This window comes from Mycteria americana, chromosome 5 (genome assembly GCF_035582795.1).
Source record: "Mycteria americana isolate JAX WOST 10 ecotype Jacksonville Zoo and Gardens chromosome 5, USCA_MyAme_1.0, whole genome shotgun sequence".
NCBI lineage: Eukaryota > Metazoa > Chordata > Aves > Ciconiiformes > Ciconiidae > Mycteria > Mycteria americana.
The window spans coordinates 36,589,219-36,600,321 of NC_134369.1; the positions used below are offsets into that span (position 1 = coordinate 36,589,219).

At 45.6% G+C, this 11,103-nt stretch overlaps 1 protein-coding gene across 2 annotated transcripts in view; it reads right to left on the reverse strand.

The window, feature by feature from the left end:
• Window positions 1-10,851, reverse strand: part of RAD51B (RAD51 paralog B) — a 460,340-nt gene extending 449,489 nt beyond the window's left edge. For both annotated transcript variants that reach the window (XM_075502954.1, XM_075502953.1), the window contains exon 1: window positions 10,764-10,851. In XM_075502954.1, the coding sequence (XP_075359069.1) occupies window positions 10,764-10,773 (10 nt within the window). In that variant the 5' untranslated portion in view covers window positions 10,774-10,851. The remainder of the gene's footprint in view (window positions 1-10,763) is intronic.
• Between the last annotated feature and the right edge of the window lie 252 nt (window positions 10,852-11,103).

The window sequence follows — 11,103 nt, forward strand, 5'->3', positions numbered from 1 at the left end:
CTTTTCATCCCCATCCTCCCTCTCCTAACATTGCCTCCCTATCTCCCCCACCTCCTCTCACCCTCACTTCTCCAATCATCATGCTCTTCTTCTTCTCCCTTACCCACTCTAGGACAGAGCATGGCCTTCATGTAGGCAGGCCCTTGCCACTGCCACCCACCCGCCACCCCAGACTGTTCCTGGGGGCACCAGTGCTGCCTCTTCCCCCCCACTCTGGTGACCCGGCTGCCGTCCACCTCCGTGTTGGGCTCAGGCAGCATGGCTGCATGACCCGAGCAAGCGGAGCCCGTGAGCTTGGGCTATACTTCTCCTTCTCTTTAACTGCTGACATTTAGGATGCCACACTCCAGATTTTCGCAGAAGTCACACCTTGAGGTGCCAGCTCCAACACACAAGTATCTAACATCGTACTCGCGTCAGCCTCACAGATCTTACACTCCAAGGGCTTGTCTATACATAGCATTTTTCTGGATTAATTGCATGTGAAGAAGTTACAGAGCAAGAACATTTATGTGTCAGACTGTGTAACAAATGGGATCTTCATGTTATCCTAATGAATCTCAGAGTTTTTGAGCACCAAAGTCCAACAGGAATTCAAGACAAACGTTTTCCTTAAAAAAAAAAAAAAAAAAAAAAAAAACCAAACAAAAAACCCCACAAAACACCAAAAAAAAACCTACACAAAAAACCTACACTTTTTATTTAGATAACACTGAACTACAAAAACATTCCAATTAAAAATGCAGATTAAATAACTAATCCTCCCCCAACAAAACCTTCCCACCAAGATTAATGGAGCGATGAATAGCATAAAACCACTAATTAAATCAAAGTAACATGGGTATTATAGAGACACATTTAGTACCTTCTGCCTATGCACTGAGGCTTGCATCTACTTTGGAGTCTCTCTTATCGTGAGAAATAGTTGCTATTTTAACAGCTAGGTATTTGTACATCAAATTGGGAAAGAACTTAGTTGTTAGCTAGCTCTGATATAAATTGTTCTAAAGTTGATGTTCCTAAAAATTATTTGCACATATTCTATTTTCATTATACACATTTTGTCACAGTTGGATATAGGTTTCTACTGAACTATTTATTAGACACATGCAAACAAAATTTTAAAAAGCATTTCCCTAGAATCACAAGAATACTGAGAATGCTTTTTACATAGTCAGGTCTATTTGTCTATAATTTGATTTCTAAAAGAGTGAGGAACAAAATCATACAAAATAAGCAACTGCAACACACTCCCAACTCCTTCAATGCGGCAATATGAACATTACAAAAGGCTTCAAGCCAACCTAACTTCAGGACAACAAAGTCCTACTCAATTCAGCCCCTTCCCTGGCACCGGCACTCAGGCCACCCATGGGGCTTCACCAGGATCCAGACCAAGGAACTCATCAGCCATTTGAACGCTGCCCCCATGCTACCCTAATGCCTGTTAGTTCTCAGCTGTATCACCTCCCAGATCCGGCTCACAGGCCACCGCCCAGCAGGAAGAAGTTCCTTTTTCACAAAAAAACTTCACTTCTGTGAACTCAAAGTGCTGGAGAAACCATACCTTTAGTTACACGTGTATCTACACTTGAAAGAAAATAATCATTGAAGAAACTCTTCATTAGCAAAGACTATGTTGTAACACACAGGAGCAGAGAGGTAGAGCTGAAGATAAAGGTTCAACCTTAAAGCTCACGTGATCAATACATTGCTTAAGCTGTTCAGAAAAGGGGATTTGTTTTTTCTTTTGTATATAAATGAACTTTCTGTGTTGAAATAGTAATAATTAAAAACATGTAATGTTTGTAGTAGGGAAAAAACAAACAAACAAACAACAACAGTGGTGTGACCATTCAATTGCATATACAGAAATAGTTAAAATCAAAAATCTACTACTAGGCCAGACTCAGGCTTCCCAAAACAGCACTTGCCCGTGCTCTGACTGTTCCTCTGACACAGACACCAACATTCCTGGTGTCAGCAGGTTGGGGACTGCACATTAGCATAATTTAGCAGTAGTGCTCATCAAATGAGAATACAAAGAACAAGCAAACAAAAAAGGAAAGCAAATTCCTGACTGGGAAGCAGTTACTTGTGCTTTCTTTCAACTGTCTATTTTAGTATTTACACTTCTTCATTATTTCCAAAGTGCTCCAAAAAAGAAAGCTCAGGTCCATGCAACTACCCAGTGATAAACTGTCCTACCACCAGAGAAACCAAGTCACAACACTTCTCTGTGACTTATCTGGGATTCTCCTGGGAAGAAAGTGCCAAATTCAGAAATAGAAAGCGAGCATCTGTCTTCTCAGAAACCCACCCCGCTCTGGCAGGACTTACACGGAGGGTGATGCAGATTTCACTTTCAACTGAAGTCCCAACACGCCTTTCGGTGAGGGTTTTTGAACCTGCACACAGATCAGCTGGGATCTGAACATCTCTGAACCTAGACTGGTACGCAGAGCACAAAACATGGTAGGTTTGGCTGAATTTCCTTCCCAAAAGGACTGAATTACCTCAGAGGGATACCTAGGGCATGCACTGCTACACAGTCCCCACCTCCTGGAAATTAAATGCCTCCCTTCCGGAACAACAACAACAAAATCATTGGAAAAACAACTCTGTAAAACTACAACTTGCAGTTACCCGAGGAAAACAAATTATTTCCAAGGTCAGGTGCATCCTTTCCCAGAAGCCTCCAGGTGGGTCCCCTATCTCTACTGAAAACTTCTGGCAAAGCCTTGAGAAGCACAGTAGACCTCCAGAGTTTCAGATTTCTTTTAAAAGCCACTCCGCCACCCAATAGCTGAAGAGGCTTGGGCAGATGCCCACACCCCCACACAACTACAGTATGTGCAAATGCTTCTGTGGCTATTTATCGCCAAAGCAGAAATGCGTTTAGAATAACTGCCAAGAGTCTTTATTTTTTGTTGTTGTTATCCTGCAATCTGTCTTTAAAAAAAAAAAAGAAAAAATAAATGAAACTCAGGTTTCAAACAAACACACAATCAAATTCCCTCGTGCTGCTAGATCTGTCTTACATTATTACTCTCTCACTTACTTTTTCCTCTGTGTATACTCATCCCTGCTTAAGTTCCTTCCATTCTGTTCCTACTAAGGCAATGAAACCAGCTGGGTTTACATTCAGGTTTTCATACATTACCACAGCTCTCAACATTTTTTGGGCCAGTGGGCCACTGTGAGTGTTTTAAGACTTCTCACAACTTGCCACATATCCCTGCCATCTACCTTTTAACATAAATCTCTCACCTATTTTCTTACTTTTCATGGTCCCAAGGATGAACTACAGACCATTTTCCATAAGCTGTTGAACCATCAAAGACCCACAGATCCATGGGAGGGAATGGTTATTTACTTATATACACTTACATATGCTTCATTATCTTTAAGAGTTCATCTAACATTTTTTCTGTTGATTTCAGGTTCTGTGAATACTTTTCTCTAAAACTGGGCTCAAATCTGACCTCGCAATATGGCAGGTTAAGCAAGAGGTGAGTTAAAAAGGAGCAACTCTTAGAAAACTCCACCTACACTTGCTTTATGAAGAAGTACAGAACACATGTTACATCATGAAAGCAAACTCACTGGCTTTTTAGTAATTGAAGGCAGGGTACTGTTGCCTAGCAACTTATCTGATTACCATTTTTTCAAGTATCACATGCACACTTAGATATGTTGCATAATAATGTCTCACTTTTATGCTGCCTAACCCAATGAAAATAAAAAGGGCAGAAAAAAGCTACCAAAATTAATGCCTTTAGTCTCTTTTCTGGCAAAAGAGAAAGTACAAGATGGTAGCTCAAGAACAGGTTGAAACTTTAGTATTCCTGAATTTTATTCCTGCCTTTTTCTGGCTTGCTGAATGTGCTTATACAAGCATTTTATTTTATCTACTTGTCCACAAAATGACTCTAATAATACCAGCCTCACAGAGACACACTGAAAATTCATTAAGAATAGAGAGATTCTTAGATGAAAGACACAGTGGAAGAGCTGGTGTTAGCACTTACAGCTTTTTAGTACTCCAAATGTTGCTAAGCTCTGGTCCAAAGTGTAGCAAATTTTAATCATTGCGATGACATTGCCCAGTCCTTGTTTCTCAGACAAGGATCTCAAACCACAAAAACTACATTTCTCCCATCAGAAAGTGACACTTTCCTGTCTTCTATGTCTGATATGTAGCTGGGAAAAGAAAAAAGAAAACAAAAAAACAACCTCCACGCACACCACACACAAGATAGAGTACCCCAACTTGAAATTGGAGCGCTAGGCGTTATTGCAGCTCTTGGGAGCTCGTACCATGAAAATCAGAGGTGAATCAGAACATATGCATACATGACATTTTTAGAAATCAAGACTCTCTACTTATTGATCTGATCTTTGAAAAACTAATTACACTCTAGCTAATCTATGAAAGAATGAAGCGTTTAGTTGCCTTTATGGTGAGCAGCAATACCTCATAATACAAGCACCAAACTGAGGCATTGTTTCCAAAAGGATATAATTACCTGACAGGAGGACTTGGATTCTGGAGGTTGACTTTTTGCACATCCACAAGTTATATGCTAATATAATATAATATAATATAATATAATATAATATAATAAACTGCCTACTTTATATATGCACCTGAGTTTTCCATTGCATTGCATTGAGAATGGGAATGGCTCAGCTGCCCCAGGGCGCTCCTGATTCAGCTGACTAGCCTCTGTCAGCTGAAGTGACTGAAGCTGATGTTTTGGAAACTCAGTATCTCATCTTCATGGTAAAGTATTAACCAGCAAAGGAAAACTAAAAGCAACAAAAGCCAAGCTCTATATTGCTAAGGAATCATGACATTACCTTCACAGTGGCTCCTCTCTTCCTGGTAGACATTAGAGCATTTTTATAAACTGCGCTCTACATCCTGCGGCTCTTGTGCAAGTCCACTTCCAATTAAAAGCTTAATTGCAAGATCTGCCTTGGAAAGAACTGCTGGATCAAAATAAACCAAATCACATGGTATCTATCATGCCACTAGGGAAAACTATATACACATCTTGAAAACACCAGAAATCACAAAAAGAAATAACTCTTCCTCTAGAACTTACTAGAAACATCCTTACCATAAACCTCCGCTGACACAAAATACAAAAGAAAATACACAGGCCAAAGAGTTCCCCATGGAATAAGCAAGCCCAACTTTGCTGGGTTGGCGAGCAGGAGAGGAAACAGTCACATATACCACTATCAGCAGGCACTCTCTGTCATAAGCAGCAAGAAACCACTCTGCCTAGCGCTCTGTATAGACACAGCCCTGGCCGAGATTTCTCAGCCCAGATTAGGCTGGTGGAGCTGAACGAGTTTGACTGACTTCAGGGTGAAAAAACACAAAACAAAACAGACTCCCCCTCCCCAGAAGGCACTTAGCAGTACACACAGCACTATGCCACAGCTACCCATGCTAAAGAGAGAGCTTCCTGCTTCAGAAATACTTCATCGTCTCTTCGTGCTCACGGCAGAGTCAAGGAGAACAGGACAGAAAGGTGCTTCGTGTAAGTCCTTCATACAGGCTACCTTCTACATACAGTGCACCTAAGAGCAAAGATCCAGCAAGGAAGGAGTCAAACAGCAGCTTCGCCACTCTATGCTATCAACACTTATCTAACAACTACTAATGCTTGGATCTTATGCAATGAAAGCAAGACAGCATGCATTTGTGGTACGGAAGATTCCTTCAGTCACCTAATCCAGCTTTGACAGAAGCCTATGAGGGCGGGGGAGTTTTTAAATAAGGTTGTGGCAAACTCTTGTGCACTGACACTAATAAAATCCAGGACAAATGAAAAAGTAACTTAAAAGGCTTCCCTTTTTTATACAATGATTAGACACCTATGAACTAGTAACCGATAGGTATTCTCATTCAGATATGCCTACAAACAAATCTCTAAAGCAGGCTAGCTTTTATTTAGCCTCCAAGGACGTGTTAAAGAGCAGCATGCACCTGCAAATACATGTCTTTTACACTTGTTTTAGCTGGACTGTGAGGTGCATAGGCTCTAGCTTACACTAGACATTATTGGGTGTATCATTTACAACCAGGAATGTAGCACTCTGACTAACGAGAAAGAGCATGTTGTTCCTAGTTGGCACAGATGTTGGTAATCTGTTCCTACAGAGCCAAAGCCTTTGCCCGGTCTGGCTTTCTTTTAGGACTCTTTCTGGTTGCCTGCACAACCACCTTACCTAGGAGCTCAGAAAACATCTGGATACTCCTGCCTCACGTACCGTCACAGAAATGTGAAAAGCACACCAGTTTATTTCTGACATACAAGACAAACCAGACCTCCGCTCCCCCACTCAGTCTGTACTCAGCCTGCAGAGCAAAGAGCAAGCAACGTGGTCAGGCGATAAAGTCACCAGAGAATACCAGAATACATACAGGAAGCAGATCTGAGAAGTAAAAGGGGATCATTTAGAAACCCATACCAAGCAAGCCACAAGCAGATAATACCTTTAATGTCAGAAAACATTAGCTACCTAGATGATCAACCTTCTTTCAGAAGTAAGGAAAAATACCATACTTCACCTTTCACAACAGGCAGATTTTATTTCGAAAGAGAACTCCCACTTGTATTGTTCAACTTCATGTCTTTCACTCCAGATCCAACCCAGGAACGCCTTTGTCGGACACTGCTTCACTTGCAGCTATACAGGAACACACAGGACAGAAGGGACCACATATCTGTTTGCTCAGGTGCCATTTCCCCATCTGCAGGACGTGGCTCTGGCATCTGAAAGCTTACCAAGGCATTGCAACTGCCTATAGAGGTGGGCAGCGCTTCCCACAAAAGGAAGGTGAGGAGTGGGAACAGAGGCTTTTCCTGCCTCCTGCTGGCAAACAATTTCTCTAAGTAATTGACCCATTTTCTACAGAATAATTAGCCCTAGGGAATGAAGCACTGCTGCCCTTTAATTAGTCATGTTGTTACCTCTCTTGCCTTACCATGTAATAGCAGGCTGCCTGAGACTGAAAAAAGAAACAAAACAACACAACACCTTAATTTCATTTTCTTAAACATGGCATTTATTAAAGGCAATCCAGAAACAAAGAATCCTAAGGTACAATTGGCAACAATAAAATTTCCCATTACTTCTATGATTTCATCATCAGAACAAGCAGGTCTCCTTCATGCCACTACCCTTTAAGCCTCCTCAATATATTAGGCTTCTCTTTTTTAGGAGCTTTTTCAGGATACTTTCCCTTCATCTTCCATGAGGAAAAACTTCTTTCCCGCTGTCAGAAAGTTTAAGAACGGAAAGGACTCTTTGCCTAAAATCTCGTCAAACCTCCCGCATATCAGTTTATTAAAATTTCATGCAGTTTCTTGCACAGAGCTCAGTAACTTGGATAAGGACAAGAAGTCCTTTAGTCTAAGGAGATTAGATTTGCATACCATGAACAAAGAGCACAAGAAATCATGCTACAGCCAGCGTTGCAACTCCAAAACTGGCAAAGGACTGTTCAAATGAGTCTCACACAGATGACCCTTAGTGACCGATCCCATGCTGCAGAGGAAAGAGAAAAGCTACGAAGTCTGGCCCCTGACTCTGTGGTAAGTACGATTCTGAGGATACAAACAAGACGTGCCATCAAAGCACGTGATGACAGCAAAAAGATGGTTTTTTTCCCCTGGAAAGAGTGCACAGTCTCCTCTCCCTCTCCCCCACTCCCCTCAGACCTGCTCAGTCCTGGCATGCTCAGTTCCTGGCATGCTCAGTCCCTGGTTGCGGCTCATTTCTAATGCTTCAGAGGAAGCCAAAAACTAAATTCATCTGGCTAATTACGCCATCAGAGGAAATACCCTTCCTGGACACAATGCAGTGACTGCCGGCAGCCCCGAAGCATGTGAGCTGAGTACAGTCATTGTCTTAACCAAATGGACAGGTATTACAAGCACATTAGGACACTGCAAAACAACTCCTCCTCTCCAGAGCTCTTGATGTGAGGGAATAAGTAGATCCACAAATTACAAGGCCAAAGGGATCCCTATATCTTCACTCCTTAGGACTTCTCCGAGATGCTGAATTAAAGTATAGATTGTAAAAAAAGATATCTCAATTCAAAGACTCCGAACGCTGTCGAGTCTATCACCTTACCCAAAAACCTCTTCCTGTCTTACGCTCCAAGTCGAAAACCTGCCTCTCCCTTCAAGGTGAAATTTGCCTTTCACTGCTCAGCACCACATCACATTATGACACTGTCAGCAAAACCAGAGTCTCCACTATCAGGTATCATTTCCATATGTATGCAGAGATGTAGGTTACTCTCAACTCACATGTCAATAAGCTATCCACAACTCTTGTTTTAGCCCCCCTTGACCATTTCTGTAAACTGCTATGGGATGTTGCCACAAGAATTCCAACGTTTGAATGCTCCTGACAAAGGGGCTCATTTCCTGCCTCCACTGTCACCCTGCAGTGGAGTGGGAACAGCAAGCCTGACCAAGACTACAGACGTGCTGCCAGAGCCTCAGCAAGGAGATGTTATGCAGTCACAAGCAGCACTACCTCACCGCCTGCTTGCGCCTCCATTTCCCTTCCACCAGACTATACTACTTCCTTTTTCAATATGCCTGTGATCAGAGGATCTCAAAATGTTTCACAGACATTGAATAAGCTGCTTGTAACACTTCTGCTCACTTTTGTTTAGGAAGCTGCTATAGCTACTAGTTAAACCAAACGATTTGAAGTTAACTCTTGTGTTTCAATTTCACATCTGCCTGTGAAAAGGCACCCTTCTGTGCCTCAGTTTCCCCTTCTACAAACAGGGGGACAACCATGTTCTTCAGTGAGAACCTCAACACAGAACTGTGAAATTTGCAGACATATGCACGAAGCTCCTCAGGGAGAAAATACCTACTTTCAAATTAAGTGAACAATCTTAATTTATCCACAGTAGCAAGCTGTTGTCACCACACACAGAAAAACTGACATCCCTGCATGGAAGAGGTCATACCTTCTCACTGGGACTAGGCGCTGGGATTCAGGCAGGACCTTCAGGATGTGCCATGGGCATCAGAGTGTCTTAGAGACTTCCTACACTGTTTTCCTCAGTGACGGCCAAAAGTGGCTACAGGCATTAATGACTCCATGTCAGTAAGTCTTCCTTTTCTGTTTCCTAATAATTTTATGGTAATTTTTCTTTTCAGGACTTCCTATTTACCATCAAACAGTAGCTAGCCCCATCTCTTAACTGATGCTGTACATATATTAATGCATTTGCCTTCCTGGAAACCACAGAACAGAGCTCTTTGGGCAATCTGTTCTTCTTGCAAATCCCCAGCACACACAGCTCTGGCAGTGATGGAGCTGTTACCACCTCGTTTGCAAAAAATTTCAGCTGCTGCAGGGACTGCTTTTTCCTCAGAATTAAGAGGGAAACAGGACAAACCTGTCAAATAAATGATGTCCGAGAACAATACTAAATATTTCATCTGACAGAGTTTTACTGCTTCTGCTATGCAACTAGGAGTCTTAACAAGTTTGTACTTCCCCAGCAGCTCTGGGCCACCAATGGCAAACGCTCTCTAGGAAGTCCCAGCAGAACACTCCAACTCAAGATGAGAGGGACAGGTCAGCCTCCCAGCATCCCTGTTCCTAAGCATCCTAGAGACAATTTTCAAAACCCTAGTGCAAAAGGATGGGGGACAGAAGGAATCAGATTTTCCATTTCGCCAAAATTCAGCTATTCTGAATATTTTTCCATACCAAAAATGGAACAAGAGCAAACATCTTGAGACTAATTTAAATTAAAAAAAAAAGGGGGGGGGGGGGGAACCTCTCATTTTCAGCTGATCGTAATATCCGGGTCCCTGACCTCTGAGTGTTGCACACATGAGGAATTCACAAGGTTGCAGAAAAGTCACTGACAGGACCACAGCCAGCCCCCACCTCCCAATTCTGCTCTGCAAACGCTGGGCTGCTTCAGATCTATTCCTCCTTTCCTGGAATAAAGTTTTATTGAAATTAATACAAAAAGATGTTTCAAAACACTTCGGTTTTGCCAAAAAGGAGCACTTTTCAGTGAAAAGCAGTTCCAATTCCAACAACGCTTCCACCCTGCTCCCCCAGAGCCCCGAGCACCTCCCAGCTGGCCCAGGGGCTCCCGAGTAAAGCTCCCGAGTAAAACCCCCGCGACACCCCCCGCGCCCCGGCGCTCGCCCCGAGAGGCTGCCGGGGGCGGCGGGGCCCAGCCGGCGGGGCGCGGCGCGGGCGGCGCCCCGGGGGACGCCGCTCCCTCAGGCCGCGCCGCGCGGCCCCGCTCCCCGGGAGGGGGCAACACCCCGCGCCCGGGCCCCGCCGCGCCGCCCCAGGGCCCCCCGCGGGCGGGCAGGCTGGCGCTCCGCCGCCCCCGCCGCCCGGGCACCGCCGCCCGCCTTTGTCTCGCTCAGGCCGGCGCCCGCCCGGCTTCCCCGCGCGACGCCCGCCCGGCGGGAAGCGCGGCCGCAGCCCGGCGGAGGCGGCACGGCCCTCCTGCCGCCAGAAAGCGAAACCAACGGCGCCGGGCGCCAGCCCCCGCCTTCCGCCCCGGGCAGCGCATCCCCCGCCGCCGCCGCCGCTCGGCTGCGGGGAGGCCGCCGCGGGCGCCGCGCACCTACCGGCGGGGCGGGCGTGGGGGCGGCGGTGGGCCGCGGGCAGGTGCCGGTGCCGCGACTCGGCCCCCCCCGCCCTCCCGGCCGCGCCACGGCTCATCGCCTCACCGAGGTCCATGGGTGCCCTGCGGCCGTCGGCGGCGGGAGGTGAAGTGTGCCAGTGACACTCGCCCGTAGTATGGATGCGGTTGCAATCTGCACATGCTCGCTTCCGACAGCCGGCCTGCCCCGCCACCTTCCCTTAACTCTTTCCCTACTGCCCCGCACTGCCTCCCCAGCGACGGGGCGGTGGCAGCGGCCCGGCCCCCGCCGGCCTCCCCCCGAGGCGCCGGCCCCGCGCCCTCCCGCAGAGGTGCAGCCGGGGGGGCCGGCCGGGTGGTTCCCCCCGAGGCCTGCCGGGATCCGCGGGGGGGAAAGCGCCTAAACCCGGCGGGGGGGAGCCCACGGG